The sequence below is a fragment of the Tetrao urogallus genome (genome assembly GCF_951394365.1).
Source record: "Tetrao urogallus genome assembly, chromosome: 3".
NCBI lineage: Eukaryota > Metazoa > Chordata > Aves > Galliformes > Phasianidae > Tetrao > Tetrao urogallus.
In genome coordinates, this window is record NC_136815.1 from 81869162 (window position 1) to 81893292 (window position 24131).

The 24131-nt window shown below is 44.8% G+C and overlaps 1 protein-coding gene across 2 annotated transcripts in view; it reads left to right on the plus strand.

The window, feature by feature from the left end:
- The window catches only part of RREB1 (ras responsive element binding protein 1), a gene marked incomplete at both ends in the record, with an annotated part of 119271 nt that overhangs the window by 32429 nt on the left and 62711 nt on the right, over positions 1 to 24131 (plus strand). The window contains 2 exons of one of the 2 annotated variants that reach the window (XM_079533770.1): positions 13357 to 13399; positions 22925 to 23044. In XM_079533770.1, the coding sequence (XP_079389896.1) occupies positions 13357 to 13399; positions 22925 to 23044 (163 nt within the window). Of the gene's footprint in view, positions 1 to 13356; positions 13400 to 22924; positions 23045 to 24131 lie in introns of those variants that run through there. The other variant, XM_079533771.1, reaches the window with a different exon arrangement.

The following is a 24131-nucleotide window of genomic DNA, read 5'->3' on the forward strand; positions in this document are numbered from 1 at the left end:
GGCTTCTTTGTTTGAGAAGTTACTAATGCTGCAGAAGAGAATAACGACTTTCCTATGTACTGTAACCAAGTGATGGGCTCTGATCATTTGGGTGCTGTGATAGTCTGTGAAGATTCTCCACATTTCTTCAGCAACATCCTTTCCTAAGAATTATTTGTACTGCAATTCGTGTGGGGGTTGGCAGGCAGTGAAAAGTAGGTACAGCTGGTGCATTTACTATGGATCTTGTCACTTCTTGAAAGAACTGTGTTCATGTTTAAGGTATCCTGTGAGCAGCTTTGTTCTGGTGGATCCTGGTAGCTGTTGGGATCGGGTCTCAGAAATGGCTCCCTTTTATGACAGATCCTTCAGATGAGGACCGTCTTCCTGATGTGTCTGGACGGTGCCTAGCTTAGAGTGGGTGTTGCCAGAAGGTGAGTAATGAACAGTGATTAATCGTCTCTGCTCTGTGGATGAGTTAGTATGAAAAAGCACTTGGCTAAAAGCTGTGCTTCAGCAAACTCGTCAGACTTAACCATGCAGGAGTCAGAAGTGTATCATCCCAAAGGCCTGATTCTTGTGTCTCTGTGGGTTTTGTGTTGACTGCCGTGGATTTACTACATCAGACTGGGGGAGAAGCGTGTCTCCTTTTGTCTACTGACCTAAATGACAGCTGTATTACAGGTTGCAAATGAGTCGATGTGGAACCGTGTGTGCTAAAAGTAGGCATCCTTTGGTCGGGTTGTTTAGTAAAGATCTTGATGCAGAGGTATGACTATGAACCTTGTAGGTATGCTTCCTCATGTTTGTACCACTGAGTCTATGATACAAATGTACAAGAAAGATGTACAGATACCAGTTTGTGTGAGATTGTATCTTGGGTTTGAAAAGCCATTTGATTGGGAGCCCATTCATCCTTTACTGTCAAAAATGTAAATAAATAGGAAACTTAAAGCTGTAGTGATTTCTGAAATAGTTTCCATTCTGAGTTTTCATATTGATTTGAGCAATGCATTGCATGTGTTTGATCATAGTTACTTCTAAAGCCTTTTGATAGCGGGATTAATCGCAGAAAACTTCTTTCATCCCCCATCCTTCGACTGTTTCTGGCAGCTTTTAGGGGCCTGAGCACACAAAGGGAGTACTGGAGGATTTGTTCCCTGTACAGAAACTGGAAGAACTGGGGATTTTTGTTCTTTCTTTTTCTTCCTTTCGGAAAAAAAAGAAAAGAAAACAAAACAAACAAAAAAAAAAAACAACACCAGAGCTTTCCAAGACACAGGGGATGTGAAAGTACACAGAGAAAATAAATATTTGTGCATTGCATTGTGAACCTGCATTTGCAGGTACGCTTTGACCTCGGGAAGTGACCACCTCTTTGCTTTTATTTGTAACTCTTGAGTTTGCGCTGCTGAGCCCCAGAATGGTAGTGCTACAGCTGGAGGAGGAGAAGTTGCATACGCCATCCATGGGGATTCAGGCTGCCACCAGTGATGCTCAGTGATGAGCCATTCATTGTGTCAAAGAGGTGCAAGGACCACAGTGAGCTGAACGTGAGGCCCGGTCATCAGGACAAGGTCTTGTGGAGAGACTGAGGGGAGCAGGAGTTTAGAAGCCCCATGTGTCCCACCAGTGGTGGCTGGGTCTCCATCCCCTCCAGCCAAGGACTTGTCATCAGACCATGGACAGCTGGCTGATGGCTTCTCTTGCTGTGACATCTTTTATTGGCATTTCTATTGCCTGACATTCAAGAAGACGGGCAAAAAAATTGCATTTGGATTTTAAACGTTCTTCCAAAAACTTTACACTTTGTACCTCGTCTGAGCCTTTATGTTGTAGCTAATGGCCACTCATTGACACCAAAGGCCTTGGCATCTGCCATGGGGTCCGTGGGCTGTAACCTTTCAGAATGCAGATGATGAGGAAAGAGCGGGAAAAGGTGTTCCTGTCCTGAAAGAGTTGAAAAGGAAAAGCTGGAAAACAAGTGGCTTCTCACTCAGGAGTTCTTGGAAAGAAAGATGCTGTGTATGTAGTAGTTAATGCAAATTGCTCTCTCTGTGCACGGAAATGCAAACTGGCTCAGTGGCTTATCAGAGGGCAAGTCAGGATGCTGGAGTGCCATTGTTGCAACAGTGAACTGAGAACATTTGGGAGGCAGTCTAACTTCCATGGGAAGTTAGGGAACATCAGGGACAGAGAAGTTTAAACAATGTTTAGCCTCATAATTAGGGCAACTTGAAAATGAATTAACTGCTGGGCCTGTAGTGATTCGTGTTCTTAAATGTATAGGACCTTAAGCACAGAAAGTATTGGGATGAGTCTGGAAAGGGTCCATGTGTAAGGAATGTAGTATTTCTGGCTTCCGAGATAGCTTTTTGTGTAGACAGCATGGAAAATGATTACAAAAACAAGTATTGCAGGGCACTTAATGAGATGGGAAACTGGAAGTGCTAAAGCTGTGGCTCTTGGGATGGAGTGATTGTGAGAGAAGTGCAGTTTTTTTCTGCTTTGTTTTCCAAGCAAACATTTTTTGACTTGTGAACAACCAGAAATGGAGTTTGTCCAATGGACTTAAAGTCAGCAAGTCCAAAAATGTGCTGGACATCTCTCTTGAGTTCTGGGATGAGGGGCTAGGACAACAACTGGACTAGAGGAAAAAGATATCTGTACTGTTTGCTGGCAGTTCCACCACTGTGGTTCAGGACTTCATTTCACCTTTCGAGAGGATGTCAAGCTGTCAACTTTCACTGGTTTAGGATGGGGGTGACTGGGACTGACTAGACCAGTTTGTGAGGAGCTTAGTCAGCTTCCTAATTTCAAGGTATACATAGAGAGCCAGCTGGGACAGTAATGCTGGTAAGTTCCTCTGCAATAAAGAAGCTGGGCCGCCACGAGTATTTCAGTCAGAGATCATCGGGCACCTTTATTCTGAGCCTTGTTTTCACTTGCATGCAGCTCTACTAAGCTTTAACCAGTTGTGCTGGAACACCACATTTCAGGTGTTTAGCTTCAGGCCACGTTTGTTTTGGTTGAAAGAAAAAAAATAAAGTAATAAAACTAATAATCAAAAAGAACTTCGCCATTTGTAAGTATGCAACTAAGGGAAAATAACTTCAGGTTTTGAATTCTTTCTCATGTCCCATCTCTTCTTATTAGAAGAAAAAGCAAACCTACACTACCCTAAAAGGGGGTGGGAGGTCAGTCTGATCATTTTTTCTGGTCCTCAAAGTTCTGCTGCAGGAGTGCTGAGATGTGGGAAGGGGGTGGGAGATTGCAGGTACAGTAGTTGATGGAATAAACTGGCGGAGGTGGCAGCAGCTGCGCTTACTCTGTTCTTGATGCCTGTTGCAATATGTGTGGAGGAAAAAGCCTGCACATGATCCCATGAAAGCCAAGCATCCTCTTGTCCCTCTGACTCCACACTGGAGTAAGCTAGATCAGCTCTGTGAATGCTCAAGTTGGGAATGTAGCCCTGCATCTTGATGTAGCAATGTAGCAACTGTGTACCTGTGTATCTGTGTACTGTTTCACCAGCAAGCAACATGGTGAATGCCCAAATATTTCTCCAGTGCTGTGACACAGAGGTATAGAATTTCTGCGTAAGGGGTTTGCTGGTGTCAGACAAAAAAGCTGTTCTGTTGGATGTATTTAACTTTGCTGGTGCTTCTGTTCCATGTAAGCATAGCTTGAAAGCTGTCTGGCAAGGTTTACACACCTTACCAAACGCAGACGGTCTCTTTGGAGAAGAGAAGGCTCTGGGTAGACCTCGTTGTGGCCTTCCAATACTTGAAGGAAGCATATAAACAGGAGAGGGAACGGCTGTTTACATGGGTGGATAGTGATAGGACAAGAGGGAATGGTTTTAAACTGAGACAGGAGGTTTAGGTTAGATATTAGGAGGAAGTTTTTCACACAAAGGGTGGTGAAGCACTGGAACAGGTTGCCCAAGGAGGCTGTGGATGCCCCATCCCTGGAGGCATTCAAGGCCAGGCTGGATGTGGCTCTGGGCAGCCTGGTCTGCTGGTTGGTGACCCTGCACACAGCAGGGGGTTGAAACCAGATGAGCATTGTGGTCCTTTTCAACCCAGGCTGTTCTATGATTCTTAAATTAAAACAAAGGCCTAGAAGTTCATAAATATTTGGGCACGTAGTGCATGGTCCTGGTAGCCCTCTGTTGCAGACCACAGCTTGCCCAGAGACCCTTTGACAGTGGCTGTTGGAAGCTTCTGTGGCAGTTAATAGATCTCCTCAGTAGAAGGAGACTGAGGCCTGAGTAGACCAAGACTGAGTCCTTCAGTGTGGTTGCAGAGGCATTGCATGCATCTTAGTGAGCTCATAGTGCAAGAGAGAACAGAGTAAGGCTGCAGCACTGCTCACCTTCTCTTCCATTCAGGAGAAACTGCAGCAGCAGAAAGGAGCATGCCACAGCTCGTGCTCCAGAGTGGGTCTTGCTGGGCTGCAAGTGCAGAGGATCAGATACCACTGGTGCTGGAACTATAAAAATATGTATATGAAAATGGAATTAGAAGGTACTGCAAAAGCTGCATTTGCAGGTACCATAGCAAGGACATTTTTCAAAACAAGGTCAGAAAGGTTTTGCAGTAGAGAGTATTTCAGGGCACTCCCTGACCTGTTTCATTTTCTTTGCTGAAGTGTTACAATAGCTGCAGGTTTCCATAGTTAAAGCTAGCAATTAATAAAACATTTCAGGATAATTTTTTTTTGCTTTGATTATGTGCAGCATGTCTGTGTAGTGTGTGTTTTTAATATGCACTTTAAAAAATATAAAAAATAACTTTTTTTTTTTTTTTTTTTTTTTTTTTTTTTTTGCTTGGTTACGGAAGTAGATACTGTGGAAAGTGTTCTCTTTGACAAGACATTTGAGGTAGAAGATATTTGTTCATTAGAAGCACCGGGGAACAATATTGAATAGCTTTGCTCTCTTCTGTTTTGAGGAACTCATCAAAATGGAAGAAAGGTCACTTTTATTGTTTGCTTCCCAAGAGAGAAAAGATGGAGTTTGAGAAGGAGTTAAATAGTGATTCGTATTTCTTTTCTCACAAGCTCCCTTTTCCCCCCAAACCCAGTGCTCCTCCCCTCTGGTGCTGCCCACAGCATTACCGTGCTGCTGATTTCAGGGGTGAGTTTACATGATTGTTTTGAAAAATGTTATAGTCTCAATCTCTGGTAATCCACCAGGTGGAAGCAGATGTGTAGGATATTTTTAGTTGTAAATCTGAAGTTATGTGGAGTGGATTTCTGACAGAGCTGCATCTGTGGGATGGAAAAGAAAGAACCTTCCTCGGTGCAATGCTGGCAGTAAAGCAAAAGTTTGCAGTTAACCACCGGCTGGATTCGTTGGTGGCTTTTGTTGATGCGGTAGGCTGGGTGACATTGTTTTAGCCAATTCTGATGGATGGCTAGAGATCAGCTGCCTGGTTGCTCTGAATGACAGTAGGGAGCGGGCTGTCAGGAGGGAGAATCGGTAGGAAGTGGTTTCTTAGAACTGGTGTTCTGCTGGTGCTAACAGAAGTTCTGGTCTGCTGGCCACCAGCACGCCTCTCTGACCTGCTAGAGCACAGCTGTGGCTCATGCTGCACTGGTCCCTTCCTGCCACCTTCCTGATAAGCACCTTGCATCCGGGTGCCTTGCTGCTCACGCAAAAAATGGCAACTTTGAAGTTCGGGGGAAGGGGGAGGGCATCCCTTTGTATTCAGCCCTCACAGGGATTCTGCTGTGAATGCATCTTTATCTAGAAAAGTGCTAATGTGTTCCTTCATTTGTTTCTGTTAAGGGATTGGTGGGGGTGGGTAGGGGGTGTCCACACCCCAGCAGGAAGCTGTAGGTATCTACAGAATAATCTGGAAGCATCCCTTGGCCTGCAGTTGTTTGGAAAGAGTCAGTGCTATCTTGGTTTGCGCTGCCTGTATTGTTTTGTGTAACATACAAGGTTTGTGTGCATACTGCTACGAGTTCTTGATCAGTTCTAGTACCATTCTTGTTGTTTTTCTGCTGATGTGTTGTACTAAAATTAATGTCACTATCTGACAGATTGTGCTTTCGATAACTTAAACTTGTGCAGGGCAAAGCATGGACAGTAAGTTGTGTTGAATCATTGGCTTAAATCATTTCCTCACTGACATGTGTGCTTTAAGCTTAGCTTAATTCTGAACGTGGTACAGTAACAAATTGCCTAAAAGTTAAACCTTCCCTTCCAGCTGTACCAGTGAAGATATTTGCATTTGCAGCCCAGAGTTGCAAAACCCAGCCCTGTGCTTGTACTGTGTGCATGTTAGGACAAAAATAAAATGGAGAAAGAAAGAACTGAAGGAAACCGTTTGCATCAGTTTAGGCCCAGTGCAAGCTGAGGGTCAGGATCACTGCAAATTAATCAGTTCACCAGAGAATATGATAATACAAGGAAATGATGATATCACAGTAAGATTTTCTTATTATTCTTGTTAGTAATAGCAGAAACTTTAAAAATAAAAGAAAGCATAGGAGCAGAAGCGGGCAGCAGGGGAAATCATAGAATTACAGAACCAGAGGGGTTGGAAGAGACCTCTGGAGATCATGTAGTCCAACCCTCCTGCTACATGACCAAGTCCTGCTTGGAAAGGCAGAGCATGATGGTTCAGGAGAGCTGCTTCAGTGTGTTTGTCTTCAGAATTTCTTTCTGTCTTGGGGAGAAGAGACAGATCACAGCTGTATGAAATCTGATTTCTTAATGCTGTTTTGAATAAAGCAAAATAACGCTGGTCCCTCCTCTTCTCTGGATGACTGTGAACCCAAATAGGGAATCCCAGGCCTGCAGAAAAGTGACAGTAATCCTGAATCTGTAAGTGATATGCAGCCTTCATTGTTATTTTTAATGAATTAAAGCAGTGCAGAAATCTGCACAGGCAAATATTTGGTCCTGCTGTACCTCAGTGCAATAATTATAATGCAGAAACAGCTGATAGTCACGTCTCCAGTCCTGCACAGCGTTATGACTTGCTACCTACATTCCATGTTTAGCTTTGAGCGATCAGATGGTGCAAGCAATGTGAGCTAGCAGTGCCTGAGGACACGCAGCCAGGCAGCATGTCCTTGCTCCATGCAGCTTTGGTTTCTTTTCTCCACTTCTGTCCCATTCCATCCCCTTAAGGTGATGCAGTATGCAGATCCACTATGCAATAAAGGCCACTCTCTGGAGGCAGTCAGCTGCCAATGCGGGAGCATGTGTGCCATTCCCACTGTGCTGCAGGTTAAGTTCAAGGCTCCAAGGTTTGTAAATATTTTTTCTAAAGTACCTGAGAACTCCAGGTGAGCGATTTGCCCTGCTTACCATTCTGTAGCTCTGGTTGAGACACGTAGAGGCACATGGTAGCTGACTGTGCCAGCATTGTTACTGGTGTAGCTTAACGAAGCATGAGTTGTTTTTTGGGGGGATAACTTTGTGCATGGGGACAGGGTCATTTACAGCTGCTTGTGAACAAACAAAAATGTGGAAAATGCAGTTTAAATCAGCCCTGTGAACTCTGAGGGAGGCTGAGGGTGGAGATATTCTGGATTTCTGTTTGCTTTGTGCTTAGTGCTGCACAAAAGGTACACCCAGTCCTTGATCTGGGAGAGATTGGATAGACAAGCAATAAAATGACTGACGGACCGCCTGGGACTGCTCTTGCTCTCTTGCTCCCCTCTTCCAGGGATGCCATGGAAGAGATGCAGTGCAGACATTTTAACTGTGGTAGTATGTTTTATGGTGAACTTATTTTCACCGGGTAAATTGGAGAGCTGAACTTCAGGTAGAATTTTAAATGGTGAGAGATGTTCTCTATGACAGAGGGACTGCAAATGAGCTCTGAGCTTGAGGGAAAGGAGCGAGGGAAGCGGGAGGAGGGACTGCAGATGGAACTGGCTGAGAGTTTGTTCCGCGACATCTTTTCATCTTTCCTTGGTACTGCAGCAGCACAGGAATAGAGTTACAGACAACATTCTTGCTCAGGTCTCTCATCCCGCACTCAAATAGAGGGTGTAATTTGACGATGCTTCAGCTACCCTGTTTGAAGGCTGTTGGTGAAATGTTTGTGTGCATGTATAGAGAAAAACAAAAAACAAACACACCACAAATTCATGACCGATTTCATCATCCCTGGTCACTCCTAGGCATGAGGGAGAAGGGAGCAGCGGGAGCTGAGGGGTTAAGCGAGGACTGGCTGTCTGTCCTTCTGAATGACAGCCGTGGCTTACATCAGGTTAAATCAGTCTGTGCTCTGCAGACTGAGGCAAAGCAGAATGGATTAAAAACTCTTTTCCACATCTAGCCTTGAGATTCCTTCCAGCTGTAGCTCTAAATCAGCTTGTGGGGGGACATGTATCACTGCATCATAGCAGCAAGATGGGCTGTGAGGGGCATCTTCTTCCAGGGCAGTTCTGGCAGTCAGCGTTGGCTGAAGTTTTTCTTGCTAGCACATCTGTATCCACAAGTTCCATGAGTTGATTTTAGCCTGGGTTTTCTGCCGTCCTTTTCCCCTGATGTGGGGTGGAGAGCAGCAAGGCCTGCTGGGCCACACGGGAGCCACCTCATGCTCTGCCGGGCTGGCTGGCACAGGGCTTCTCATTCGGCCAAGGTTATCTTGCTGCTGACCTTGTAGCAGAGCTCAGCCTCTTTGTGGCATGGTAATTGTGAACATGAGGGGCTATGAAAGAGTCTGCACAGACTGATTCTTTCTTGCTTTTCTAAAAGCTGCAGTTTATGTGCATCCCCAGTCTGAAGTAGGAAAGAAAGCAACACAGTGTTTTGTTCTCAAATTCTGAGGAGGTCCCATCCGAAGATTCCTATTTTCTAAAATGCACTGTGGAGACTTCCTAAACTCAACATGACAGGAGGCTGCCATGCTACAGCTCGCCTTAAAAGTCCTCTTTTGGTCCTGTACCTTGTTGGCTGTTTGCTTACAGGGCTCTGGTAGCTTGCCGTAAGTGATACATGGCATCTGATTTCTTCTAGCTGCCGACTTTCATGCCGGAATGTCTTTGCCTTGGTTGTAATTGGTTCAGTTTACTGAACTAAATATGTTTGCATGCTTTTGGGCTGAAGAGGGACTTCTGTTCACTGTGTAACAGAATGAGGCGTGGGGATTAACGGGGGGGAGAGGGAGGAGTTGTGTGGGTTTTCTTTTTTTCCTGGAGGCATCAGGCTCCTCCTGTCGCAAGGGAGAGCATAGTACATCGAACCTAAAGACCTTTAAAGTACATGCTGAAATGGATGCTGGGAAGATACAGTACAGTGCTTGGGCACAACTCCAAGGCTCTCAAGGCAAGTAATATTTAAACAAGCTGAACAGCCCCTTTAGGCAAGCAGCAGGAAATCCAGTGCTGAGCTTTGTGTTGTTGCATGGTCAGCAGAAGATAAAAGCTCAGGCTATGCAGCTGGGGTTCCCTCCTATCACTGGATGGCAAACTGTTCAGAAAAGATAAAAGGGCAGAAACGAACAGGGGGTCGTCTTATTGAAAAGCATTCCTTCATATTTTAAGCTGTCAAAGTACTTTGCAATTTATTGTGCCTGACGTAAGTCAGAACCTACACCATCACTAGCAGTGGTGTGTGCTGGAGCTTCTACCTCAGCTGGCCAGTGGAAGGTGAATTTAGCCCTCGGTTCTGCTGGAGATAAATGTTTAATGCGGGCAGGATGGTGATAGACGTAGGTGCCTTGCTGCAAGCAGGAACCTCCCACAGACCTTCCAGGTCTCTCTTTTGGCAGCTTACGCTCGACTGGGCACAGTTTTAACAATGAGGAAAACAAATTTAACTGAATGAGATTACTATTTCAAGTCTTCTAATCACTATTTACTGTATTCCTCCCCTCCATCCCTCCTCCTTTTTTCCTGCATCACAGCGCTGGTGTCTTGGGAAAGAAAATGCTTCAGAGCATTTGTTACCAATTTAGCAGCAAGTACGTGCTCAAATTTGGGATTTCTGAGATCTTTGTGTGCCATATGTAGGCAGAGCGTAATCTTTGCTAGTTCCAGTAGAAAGGAGCAAACACAAATTTGCTGTTCTTCAGATAGTGTTTCTTTAATCTAGTGAGACTTACATTTGTGCAGCCTTTTTGTTTTGGTAGGACAGTTAACTGTCCTCCCTGGGGTTCCTAATTGCTTATCATGGTGTAATCAGTCTCCTGGGTATACGAAGGGATGAAACATTGCCAAGATGGAGCCCCTGACTTCCCCCAGAGGTCTGATAACCCTTCCAACTACTGAACCCTTGTGGGAGCTTGCTTACTTTAAAGACCTTGCTATTTCTGAAATTATCCCTGTTTTACCACGTTTAGGAAGTTTTATAGGGGCATATTTACTGAGAATCCTCTGAACTTGTCAGCTTCCATATTTTTTAATGTCAAATCTGTATTGAATAATGTCTTGAGTTCATTGTGAAATATGCTGAACATGTTGCTGCTCCTTCTGTATAAAGAAGTGTAGACCTCCATAGCCTCTTGTGTCGTGCAAGACCCTAATAGATGAGGGAAGGCCCCTTTCTGTCTTCAGCTGTCAGTAAGTCGGGCTGGCAAAATCTTCCAGCTTCAAAAACTCTCTTTGAAGTTCAGATGAATAAACAAGTGAAACAAATCTGGTGACTGTCTTCTAGTTTTTGGTAGAATTATACTTTCACATTACCATGTGTGAAATGAGTGGGTAGGCTGAGAACGTTTTTCACCTTACAGTGAAAAATTATTTAGCTAGTGGTTTTGTTTGGTTTCTCCTTTAGTTTCTTGTTTAAACTCATTAAAATACACACTTATCTTCTCCACAGGTGAGACTGCCACTAATTCCTTGAATTCTTCCCCTGCACCTCTTTATATATAATATTTGAGCTCCTGAATGCTTATGAAACTTTGTGCAAAGCAGTAATGTCTGAACTGGAGAAGAAAAATAGCTCCTGCTGTTTAGTACCTGCGGGGAAAGTATGAAGTGAGATTTTCTGCCGTTGAGATGTTCTGTGTCCTTCTGCTCGGAATTAACATCTATTATGTATGAAGTTTGGAGGGACTTTGGGTAGAAGTACATTTTGCGCCTTTGAAGAGTTGTATCCTATTCAGAGACCCATGTCTGATGATCGTTTCTTCTTTTACGTCTCTCTTAGAAGTCTGTTGGTATTGTTCACCTCTTGTTGTGAAGTAGATCCTAAGTGGCGTCAACAGAATGAGTGCAGGAGTACACGAGGGCTGCTCAAGAAGTAATGCCTCCTATTTTATGATGTAGGTCCACAGTGTTACAGGTGGATGTTGGTGGTATGGCAGTAGAGGCTGAACCTTCCCACCAGTATTCCATTCCACATCGTTGCTGTGTGACAGATGGCAGCAGAGGGGCAGTCTGACAAAATGGCGTCTGATATGGAAGTGCATACGAAGCAAAGGTGTGTCACTGAATTCCTCCATGTGGAAAAAATGACACCCATTGACAGTCATTGATGTTTGCTGAATGTTGATAGAGATCAAACAGTGAAGTAGTGTTTCGTAGCTGAAAATCTGCTCTGTCAAGCAGTGTTTGTGTACTCTTTATATTGGTCGTTATTTACATGGAAAGAAATAGAAGGCATTACTTTTGGTGCAACATATTACCACAGTATGGACTGGCTTAAAACTGTAATGTGATTTCATTACTGGAATTGAAACAAAGTGGCTGTGTGGATGTATATATATATATATATATATATATATGACTGAGAAGACGTTCACATGGGAACATCCCTTATGAAAATAAGTATGAATTTCAGTGTCACGGGTCCTACTGTGGTCCTCTACTGTTGCTTTGCTGTGTGTGAATAGCTGAAAGAGATTAGTCAAGGTTCCTCTTAGCAAACTCTTGCTGTACTGCTGCAGAAGTTGAGATGGCTGTGAGTGGATGCCCAGGTCACTTGATCTGTTCCATGTGTGCCTTTGGTTGTTTTGGAATTTGCCAGGAGTTGGACTCGATAATCCTTATGGGTCCCTTCCAAGTCTATCCAGTTTATGATTCTGTGTTGTGTTTTTTGTTGGTTTTCCTTTTTTTTTTTTTTTTGTGGTTAACGTTTTCAACTACTACACAATCGAGTTGAACATTTCATAATTTGTGCTGCTTTGTTTCAGAATAATGTTTTGGGGTGTGCGATGTTATCTGTCAGAGGGATTGAGCAGAGGGGAGTGAGCTGCCCTTTTCATACGTGAGTTGTGGAAAGAATCGTCTGTTTGATGGCAATGTGTGAAGTAGTAGAACTGTTCTTTTGGAAGAGGAGGATGGTTTTGGACCAGCAGCAGGCGTTTTTGGCTGGAGGAGCAGCAATTTGAAACTTCACTTACTGAAGAAACCTGTTCACAATTTGGTCTGTTTTCTTTTTTTTTTTTCCCTCCGCTTTCCTGAAATAAACTTCCTGCAATTCTTTGTGATGTGCAGGTGTCCAGACTCCCCTTTACTCACAGTGACTTGTACAGCCTGCCTGACAGCTGAGGGCTGCACATAAGATTCTGCCAATGGGGCCGTGCACTGCAGTGGTCCTGACAGAGTTACAGTGGGTACCTTTTACACCTGCAGGCTGCAGCATCTCCCTTTGTCTGAACAACTGAGAATTGCATTCCAGGAGGCTGCATGTGGGTAGGACTGCCCATAATAGAAAAAAAGAAAGCTGCAGAGGCTGTAAGCTGCTTGCCTAATCCCTGCGGCTCTTGTGCTGAGGAGCTTCAAAACTTTGCTGGATGGATCTGGAGGCTCGTTGCAGAGCAGGGGGTCAGTCTTGACGGTGTTTGCAGTTATTAACGTTAGTGGATGTTTGTTCATTTACTGTGTTTTTTTGTTTTTCTCTGAGCATGTAAGAGGACTGTGGCCTTGCTACCAGAGTGCTCCCGTTCAGGGAACTTAGGACTGTTCCCGCTGACGAGCTTTGAAGATCAGCAGGCATTTCCTGTTGGTTTACTGCATTGTTGGAGGATCCCACTGCTGCAGAAGTCTTTAGGCCCATCCACCCGACTGTGGGCATTCCTCACCCCACCAGCACGTGGATTATGCTGTTTGCAGACTGTCTAAGCTCCACGATGACCTCTGTGGATTCCTCATGAGCTTTTGCAAGGCCAGGCCTGTGTATTTTGTAAAATCCTTTTGAAATGCCTCCTAGACTTTTAAAGTCCTAGAGCAAAAACTATGTGGCAAGGAACAGAGAAGATCAGCAGCTTGATATGCTTGTAGATGAAGGGGATTTGTGTTTGTGTGAGTGTAGGCAATTCATGGCTTAGAATGCATCTTTTTCAGGTCACATGGAGAGAGGTCTTTTCTGAGGAAGCTTCTGCTCATCTGGTAAAGAAATTGCAGAACTGGATTCCTGTGCTCTTTTTTAGCATGTGTGTTGCAGTCTATGAAAATTAAGAGATGCTGTTTCGTTTTGTCAGTGTGCAGGAAACACCTCCCACAGGTTAGTTTCAGCATATTTACTTCAAAATAGAAAGAAAACTCATACTGAAGAGTACTATTGGCAAGTAGCATTGTTGTTTAAAATTTCCCTGGTGGATCTTCTGTGTGGGTCTCAGCTTGGGGATGCTTTGCCTGTTTGCCAGCACGATCTACCGCTGTAATTAATTTACCTAACACAAACAAAAAACAAGCACTGACTTTCATAATACAGAGCTCTCCAAACAATGCTGAAGCAAGGCTGCCTGCCCAGCTGCTGTAAGCTGTGCTCGCAAGGCTGCAGCAGCTGTTCATCAGCAAAGGGGGAGAGACATTTTTCTCAAGGCTGGGTTCTTCCTTTACCATGAGGAAGTGATAAACCCCACTTTGAGAGATCTGTGGTACTCTGGCACCTATTGCTAATATCTGATTAGAACGCTCCAGGTTAAATTGAGCAGCTAGCTTGTATCTTCTAGTTCTGGTTCAGAATGATGGGAGAATGGCAATTGATGGTCATTTAAATTGAATATCACGTGATTACATCGGTGGTGCGTATCTGTTTCTGGTCATTTACAGATTGTAGGAGGTGGTTGACTTGAAGCCTGTTGTGCCTTTTGCGGTGCAGGGCAGGAGTGTGGCTTTGCCTTGTGGGTCTGGCTGAGGTCTGCCTGCTGTGGAGATATAAGTACGAAGCAGCACTGCTGGTTATCTCGCTCACAAAAGGTTGTGTAGCTGCTTTGGATGTTGTACTGGAGAGTGACATTAAAAATGCTTTCTGAGGTGGACAGAAGAGTGAAGGTTGCACAGAATATTTCAGAATCCCTTCGCTCCAGCACTTCTCTCTTTTCTCCCTGTGACATGCGGTTCCCCCTCCTAGAACATCAAGCTAAAACTCTGTAAAAATCTCTTTCAGTGTGTGTGTTACTGAACATTTTAAATTGATTTATAAATGTGTTGTTTATTTGTTTGGAAAGTGTGATAGAGGGAATAGTTCCTGTGCTGACCAGAAACAGAAGACGGGAAGATAAGGATGTTAACAAGGTGGAGTAGAAAATGAGATGTTTGTTTAGAAGAAGCCTGGTCTCCAAAGCCTGTGGAGCAGAGAAACCCTGCTGATAACACAGATGAAATAGTCTGCCTCTTTCCTAACTTAAGAGGAGTGGAGCTTTGTAATAAATGGCTGCCATGTGGCAGCTGTCTCCCAGCTTCGTGAGCCTGGCAGTAGTTAATCCTGTCAGCAAGTCATGCTCCCTGGAAAAGAGCAGCCAGGAGAGCTGCAGACTCTTGAATCATTCTCTCTGCAAAACATTTGCATGTTGAATCTCTTTCTGCTTAAAATGAGTTTGGTGATTTGGTGGAGGCTCTCATCTTTAAGTAGCACTAGCCTACAGCTGCTCTGGCTTTTAAATGTCAGAGATGTGTGGAGATGTTGCAATCTTTTTTCCCCTCTTAAAAACGAATAAGCCATTTTGGTTTTGGAGGACGTGTGTTCCTGGGTATAAAATATGTTGTTTTGTAAAGAAGGGTTGCTCTGTGTTGGTATCGTTATGTGTTAAGAAGTTACAGGTTGAGCATCTGAGGTCATGATTATCCTTAAGAACGTGAGGCTTTAAAATATAAAAGCATTTACTTTAATTTGTTTTTTATGTTTTGTTGAGCATCTGTAGTTTCTATCCTTTCTATGTAACCTGTAAAACTAGAACTTTCACTGAAAACAAGTTGGAGATTCTTGTGCAGTAGTGTAATAACCTCAGTTTTTCACAAGGCTTGCAATGAGGTCGTAATGATTGACAGCACCACCATCAGGAAATGAGTTTTATTCACTGTAATTTCTGTCTCTTTTCTCACGTTGTGCATTGCATTGCTGCAGTACCTTGTGTGGTGTGCAGTGCTTTGGCACGCTGCCTGGTGAGGTGCTGCACAGGGCACACTGCCATCACTTGCAGAAGATGTGCTCTTTTGGGGCTGTGCAGGGAGCAAACCAGCACTGTTCCCTTTGGTGAGTGAAGCCCTCTTTAAATGGATCTCTGGAGGAAGAGGATCACAAGCAGCATGCCACGCAAGATGCAGGGCACTAGCACAGGAGATTTTCTGTCTTCCTCTGCATGATTCATCCTGCCTCTCAGTAATCCCTTCCAAACCTGTCCTGCTGCACACATGCAGCTCCAGCTCGGTGTGAAAAACAAGCATGAGGCAGCAAAATGCTTGCTCGTTTCTCCCATCCTATCCTCCAGAGATTTGCCTGGGACTTTTGCCTGCATCCTTGGGTCTGGGGCTGCCCCGGGTCAAGCTGTGGGGTTGCAGGCCCCCCCCTCCTGACCCAACAGCTGCAGGCACCGATTGCCAGCGAGCGGCACAGCCGCATAGCTTCGTGGCTTTTCTTCCTCTCGCTGCTGCTGTTCCGTCTTGTTTCCACAAAGCTGCGAGGAGGAACAACCAGACTGATTGTCTCCCCACCGGGTGGGTGCCTGGGCATCTGCAAGGCCAGTTGGTAAGGCACAGAAGCCCCTGTTTTTTAAGTGACACCAGGGGCTATTGATTGCAGGCTCGAGCTGTGCTGCTGCTGCACAGATGCTTGCTCTTGGCCCACCTTAAAAGGACAAGATATCCCGTGGTTCAGATGGGCTGTATATTGCTGGGGATGCCAGCATCTCTCAGCAGAACTGAGTGTCCCACTTCACCCACACTGCATCCTGCAGCCTTTTCTTCTTCAGAGCTGAAGGGCACTGCAGCTTGCCTTGGCTGGAGGGGAAGTGGCTTTTCTTTTACACTGAAAAGTTTTCTGTCTGGTTCTCCCAAGCGCAATTTGTCTAGCTCACCCCTCAGGCACTGGGACAAGCACCCTGTTACCTCAGCACAGTGCTTGCTTGCTTAGCCATCTAGGTGATAGCACATCGGTGGATAGATTTTTTTTTTTCTTTCTTTTTCTGTCCTCCAAGGTATGAAATTCACTGGGTTTGTGATTCTACCCTTTGGCGCAGGGCAAAAAATTGAAAGAAATCACAGGGCTATCAGTTGCTACGTTTCAGATTGTTTCCTCTCTTTACCTCCCTTGCTCCCCTGAGGCAGCAGCAGCAGTGAGGTTTTGCTTCCCTGAGAGCTGCTGGGGGAGCTCAGGCCCACCTCCCACCTCAGCAGGGAGCCTTCAGGGATGGGCTCTGCAGCCCCTGGCTCTGGGGAACGTGCTCCCAGACTCCCAGGCTCTCCTGCACCGTGTCCCACAGTGTCTCCTCACAAAGCAGGATGTGGGCCAGCCTCAGCCCGATCAGGAGCCTCAGTCAGGCTGGTGAAGGCCGGTCCATCTGGGGAGAGACCCTGTGCCATGTCCCAAGGCATGCTGCTGTCCTGTAGCCTGCCAGCCCAGGGGGACGGGGAGAGATTTTCTTGGGTCGCCACTTCATCTAAGGCAAATAAACTGGAGTCCAAGCCAAGAAACACATCAACTTCCTGGAACTCTGCGAGCCGTCCACACAGCTGTCTTAGCTTGCCGAACACATGCAAAGCAGAGCTTATAAGGACAGACAGTATTGCTTTTGTGTCCCTCCTCGGCACGCGGGGAGGGAGCAGGGGCAGGGCACACTGGGTAACGCTGAAGGTCTGTCTTGTCCAACATGCTTCTTTGGCCACTGTGAGCTGCGGGGCTGGATAGTCTCCCCAGAGGCCTCCTGCACCCCACTGGCTGTATGGGAAGCTGGCAAAATGAGGATGGAGGGGAGTTTGTATGTGGAGGGAGTGGAGGAATCTGTGATTCCATTTGCTGGCTTTTGCTTTGCTGTTTTTCCAAACTTCATTTTTTTGCGTGTGTCTGAAATCAGCTCTTGTGGCCCCAGGTTTGTTCAACTGTCTTGAAATCTCAGTATCCCTTTTTGTCTGAACACGTTCTCAAGGCTGACTGCAGTTTGGTGACAAAGGCTTCCTGGAGGGCCAGGTGCTAACCCACAAGCTGATAGGGAGGATGAGGAACAGCTTTTAGATAGGTCTTTGATACGAGGGAGGAGGAATAAGATGTTAGAAAATCTCAGAATTCATCAGGAGCTGGTCAGTCGTGTGATGTTGCCATCCTGGGCGCAGTGATGGTGGGCAAGAGTTCAGTGTGTGTTTGTACCAGACCCTCAGGTGTGTAAAGCATGGTGGCAGAGAATAAGGCTTTCTCATCAGGGGATGGGGCTGTCAGATTTTGGTTTCGCTCTCGGCAGTGCAGCAGCATGTGCTTTGCTTCTCCTTTCTAGCCTAGCAAGACCACAGGCTGCTGCGTGTTGTGCCATCCTCACTGCGTGCAGGAACAGATGGGAGTGTGCTTGCTCTTCAAGTTAGCAAACTGCAGGGCCAAGAAGACAGGTATGCAAGCATCTTATATTAACGCTGCCATTGAACCCATTGACCAGTGCAGGAAAATTCCATCCAGGAAGCCCCTGCTTTTCCAGCACAGCATCTCACTGTTACATTAGTACAGCTTCCTCATTTTCCCTGTGACTTATCAGCACTGTACCAGAGCATCGTGGTGATTCAGAGCGGTATTTTGCTTAAGGCAGTAGCAAAGTTCAAATTCTGGTATGTTTCATGGAGAGATGCTTTTGGTCATCCAAGCCGAAGTCCTGAGGACTGCTAATGGTCCATAGATCACGAGAATGCAGATTTCAAAACTTAAAGAAGAACCAAATCGCCCACGTATCTCATCATGCATGCAGAGGGGTGAAACTGAAGAAGTAAACATCTTTGGATATTCAAAATTTAGGCTGTTAGGTGTGGTGGCAACAGTGCACAAAATAATCCATCAATGTGGAAGTCTTCTTGCTCTTATTCGCCCTGCCCCTAAAACAGGTGGTGCACTCCAGCCGTGCTTTAAGGCACGGCGGTGAGCATGTGCTTCACTTGTTTATTCAGTGTCTGTGCCTATCTGCCAGTGTGTGTGTCAAATTAGAAGAGGGCACGTGGATGCTGTGGATTTGTAGAGTTGCAGAATGAGGTATTCCACTCATGCTAACGTGGATAAAACAGCTGTATCAGTAAGAACCCTGAGAGGTCATTGCAAGATGAGCGGTCTGTCTTTCAGTGCCCAGAGAGCGCGTGTCCTGAGCTGTTGCTCCTTTGGTTTGGTGTCTTTGAGGTTTTGTTTGTTGTTGGGTTTTGTATGGTTGCTTGTTTTTGTTTTTTTTTAACCCCAGAGGAAAACTTTACTTAGAGGTACTAGCTCAAAAGCTTTGGGGCAATATCCTTAGTGCCTGTCTTGTTCTGAATGCTGAGCTAATAACCGACCACCAGCTATTCCCATGCCACTGTGTTTTTTTTATGCTTGTCTTCCTTTCCCCATAGGCTGCTCTGTACTGGTGCTCCAGCAGCGGTGACAGTGAGGTGACGCTGCCAGTATATTTCTCTACCGCTGGGGTGCCGAGTCAGCACCAACACTTCAGTAGCAAGGGCACAGTTGATATTAAAAAGGTCAGTTGGGAAGACTTTTTTCTTTTGGTTTTCCTTTGCATTGAGGCAGTGGCTTTCAATGGTATTAACCCCTTTTTCTTCCCACACAACGTGTTTTCATCCTCTTTGCTTCCTGCCAGCTTTGAAGCTAAATGACATTCAAAAAGTAGTTTGGGTGGCTGTGTGCATCTCTTGGGGATGCTTTTGTGCTTGGGAGCGTCTCTGTGTGCTCCGGGATGGAAATCTGCTCCTCTGGTGGGCGCTCAGTACAAGACCATTGCATCAGATACCTTTCTGAAAGTGGTGTAGTGATTCTTAGGTATTATGATCTCAAGGGTAAACGGTAAACTTTTGTTTATTCAAATGCAATCTCTCTCTTTGAAGTTCTGCTCATCTCTAAATTTGTATACTAGGAAGGTCTGGCCTTCATTTAAATGATCCTTGGATATTTTTTTCTATCACTAAGAAGACAAAAAGAAAAACAAAAACAAAAAAAACTTTGGGAAAGCCTTGAATAAGATAATAGTGTTGCTAAGATGGAAATGATGAAGAAGGCTCAGGATTCCTGTTTGGGCCTCACAGGAAAACGTGGTTTGAAATGCATGTGTGTGGGGGGTGCATTCCTAAAGCCATCATTTGTTTCCCCTGTTTCTGCTCCTCCCACCGTGTTCTGTGCTGCGTACTATGGCATGTTTAATGAAACCAATAAAAGTATTTGGCTGAGAGTGTTAATCTTTCCCTGGCCCAATTAGTGCATGGCTTCCAATTTAACATTGATGTGAACATTTTTTTAAGGCAGAACAATGAGCAGCTTTGTGCTACACACCAGGTTTTCCCCCTGCTTGCCTGTATTGTGTGTTTCTTTCTACCTATTCCAAACAGAGAGCTCCTGTGCAGAGACAGGAGAGCAAACCAGAGCAGGGACTTGTACCAGCTCCACATTAGAGTGGCTGTCTCTCAATGGCAAGTCAAGTGATCGTGACTCTCAAGGCTCATCATCTCTTCTCCTTTCTTCTTCCTTCCCCTGTAGCCCTTGCTGGCCTGCATTCTCCTTTTTGCTTCATCTGTGATGCTCATCGCCAGAAGGAGGAACAGCTGTAACAGTTGAGAGTGGTCTTTAAAGAAAAAAATTAAATATAAATAAATACACATAAGCAGAGGGGGGAAGTAGCTGCTGATGGACTCAGCTTTAGCATACAGTGGAGTCACACTTTATCCCAGAGGAGGAAATAGGTCTAGCAAGTGTCTTCCTGTACAGACTGAATGGGAAGCAACAAGGCTTTTTTCTTTTTTCTTTTTTTTTTTTTGAGCCTCCTGTTTCTCAGCAGCTCTCCTGTTATGTGTGGCATCGGGATGGGCCTCCAGCACAAGGAGGAGCTGAAGGCCCTGCAGCCTTCTGTGTGAGATTGCAGCTGCCCGGTTTCATGGCTTCGGAAACACCACCACGTGGAGGGAGCCGGGTCCCTTTCTGTGACCACGGGTGGAAGGCTGTTGGGATTTTGTTTTGTTCGTTGCCCCCTCACATGGATGCCCTCTGCTTTCATAAGAGAGGGTGACTGTGATGCTGGGGGAGGGCCTCCAAAATAGATGACTTGAATGCTTGTGACCAGTTCCCTGTTTCCTAGAGGCTTTGCTCAGATGTTGAATGCAACCTGAGGCCATGCTGTTTGCCAGCCTCTTTCCTGTTTGTCTCTCTTTCCTGGAGGTCTTTGTTCTCTTTTGGGGAAAGGGAGGAAGGAGGCTCCATTGGTGTGACCTCCCAGCTGGGGTGTTTAGAGTCCTGAGGGCAGGGCCACAGGGCATTCCTGCTGTCACTGCTTGTCTGATTCCTGGGATCTCATAGGTGCTGTGGAAAAAAACATTTCCCCGTCCTCACTGATGCATTTATTAAGAAAAAAAAAAAAAAAGCTGCAAGAGAAACCTCTCAGTATTCTCTTGCCTGAAGGCTTTCTGCCATGGGTTTTCCCACAGGAAGGAGTGATTTGGCCCAGTATCCTTATTGTTTCTATATCCTATTGCAAATAGAAAGTTATGCCTCTGAAATCAGTGTGTCCTGCTCATGTGGTTATCTTTGTTTAAGTGGTACATTTTTGCTTCATGCAAGAAAATGGAAAATACATATGTGAACAAAAGCATGCGACACTAATCCTATTTTTGCAGAATTGAATTTCAGTCTTTTAACTGCTTAAAATTAAGAAATGCTGAATCTTCAGAGTTACGCTATAGAGTAACTTCTTCCAGGACGTAATGGTGGTAACATTAATGCTAGAGGTATTGACTGAAAGAGGAAAGGGTAAGTGTATTTCTGAAGGAGGAGCTGGTTTTTGTTGATGTGTTTGTTTGCTTTTTTTATGTAGTAAAGCACTTACTTGCATTGTTTTAACAGAAGTTTTTCCAAATGATATAAACTGGTCATTGTTTTTGGTGGTACTGAGCAGATACAGCAAGCAACTTGGAAGTGACTCTTTAGTACTTGTTCTCTTCAAGATTAAATAACTTTCTTTTTAACCACTTACGCAGTAGAAAGAAGTGACTGTATTGCTCTTAAATGACCTCTTTTAAAGACCCTATCAAATAAGCAGCTCTTAAACTTGTTGGAGAAAATACAGGAGGATGGATGCTTGGGCTCTCAAATCAAGCAGTCCCTTGCATCACGGGGAACATTAGTGCTTTGCTTAGCAGAAAAGCATACAAAAGTAACCTTCAAAGAGTTATCTTGAACTGTTCAGGGTAGCATCAAAATAGTCTTGGTTTCTGAAGATGCAGACTAAAAGTGGTGTTTGAAGAAGTTGATTTTATCTGGAGACTTAGACTGTGGGCTTCAGTCAGCTCACACATATGTTTCATCTCCAGACTGTGCTGCTCACTGTGTCAAACCACCAATGTGCTGCTCCTGAGAAGGACGGCAGTTTGACATGGAGAGCTTGAGTCTGCTGCTTTTTCTTGTGTTGAGTAAAGCAAGGAACTGCATGACCTCAGTGAAGAGAGCAGAAACTGGGCCCTTTCTCTTTGTCAGACTTTTGTTGTTCACTCTGAAATGTCAGTAGTTGGGACACCATCATTTCTTGTTTGCATACGCTGTTCATTTGAAGATATGTTTTGTGACTGATTTGCGTCATCCTCGAGAATTTCTTATTTAAAAGGAAGAAACCCTATTAGCCATAAATTGAGAGCAATGGCCTCTGCTTTCTGAAAAAAGGGAAAATCCATATTAAGTCTGCTGGGTGCAATTTGGAAACCTGAGATGATGGAATGTCCACAGTGTGTTAATTTCCAATACGAGGTTATAAAAATGTATTTCTCCAATAAAAAGATATGGATATTTTCAATGTTATGAATCATCCACTTCAGAGGCTGTGACCACGAGTGCCACAAAGAGAACTCCTCTCTTTGTTAGGTGTTGATGATTCACCTTCACCTCTATCAGTGATGTTGAACTGCGTTGTCATTCTCCAGCCAGAGCAGGAATCCCTCCTGAAACCCCAAGGATAGCATGATAAGGTTGTGGTCTAGAAAGAGGTGTGGAGAAATTCTGTCAGCAGATATGGTGGTTGCTTGTCTTCTGTTCATCTCAAACCCTTGGGCACTGGGTGTAAGGAATGTGCCAGATGGCCCCAAAAACCTCAGTACTCATTTCTTGCTGCAGGAAGGAAGAAGATTGCCCAGAATTCATCTATTGGTGTAAACATTAATCCTCCAAGAAGAGAAATTGAGGGGTGGGATGGTTGTGAGTGAAACTGAATTACTTAGTGAATCTCCAGCAGCAGAATACTCTTCCAGGTTCTTTACCATATGTCATGAGTGTCAGTGGCACACTGGCTTGCTCAGTCCTTTGTTCCCTACTCCTTTCTTTTTTTTTTGTGGTTGAATGCTGGGGACCAAGCTGTGTAAGGGTTTCCTCTCCTTTTTTGCCCAGATTTCACTGCTGGTGGCAGCAGCAGCATCTCCCATTCCTGTGCCAGGATGCTTGTGGCTTCGGGCGCTTGATTGCATTGGCTCCGTTGACGTGCTTCCGCCATCAAACCTACACAGCCATCAGTAGAGCACTCAAAAAATTGGGGTTTTACTCTCTGCTAAAACTGCTTCCACCAAAATGTAATCTCATTCTCTTTTTCCCATCTCCCTCACATAGTGCTAGAGGGTGCTACTGAAGAAGAGGCTGAAGAGCCTGATGCTACTAAAGCTACTACACTAAGTGAGGAGACCAGCAAGCAAGAAGAGAGCCTCAGTCAATCAGGGGATAGCAATGAAGGTAACTGGTCTGACTAGCTCTGAGTGACTCTTTAATTTAGGGCATTGATGAAGGCTTGTAGAAATATTTCTTTCCCAATCCATAACCCTTATCTGCATGAGGGGTGTAATATACACTGAGCAGAGGCATAGGTGCATGCTTTTCTTTCCTTGTGCCTAACCTTTATCTGTGTGAAGTATATAAAACACAGTGAGCAGAAGCATGGGCACATAAATACTCAGCCACTACTGTAGGCTTCCAAACTAAGATTTTCTTGGCTCCAGGTAGCTTGGCACCACATTACTTAGCCTCAAAAAACACCTGTTTGTAGTGCTCAAACTTATCTTCCAAAGTCAGTATTATGCAGAGATCGGATGTTCACAGGCAGATTTGTTTCTCCTTGTTCACCCTCACATCCTCTTGTGTTAGAGTGACTCACACACACATGAAGATCCTGTGCTGTCCACCTGAGATGACAGTTGTAGACTTGCAGGGTGTTCCTATTTGGTTGGGAGATTCTTTTTTAGAGGAAGGAACATTCAGTTTGAAAGCATTTTCCTTTTTAACACCTTAAGGGGAAAGTGGAGGACTTTACCTGTGTGTTTGACAAGCTGCGTGCAAAATGTGATGGAGAAGTCTGAATCTGAACAGCTTTGCCTGTGGGGCAGCATCAGTCATGGCTGTAACGTATACTCTATGGACTGATAAGAGTGGGTAGAACAAAAAGAAAAAGATAATTATATCATTGCCAGGTGTGGGAGTAAAAATGTATTTTAGGGGATTTGAAGTTGGATTTTTTTCAGATTTAGCTCTTTGCTTCTACAAGGCTGACTTAAGGTATGTGACAGAAGAACCAGTATACTGTGCTACTGATGCCTCAGTTGTGCAGTTCTGCTTAAAATATGTGCTTGCTTGAATGATGGTGTTTGCCAGAGCATTCATACATTGGTGCTGATCTGATAGTTCATTGTGGTTGCAAGGTACTGCAATTAGTACCATTTTGCAGCAAGAAAATTTAAGGTGAATCACTCCATAATTCCTGTACTGAATTTAGTTTGGAAGTGAAGATAACGTGAACATCCTTTTAGAAGAGATCTGCACCTCATCC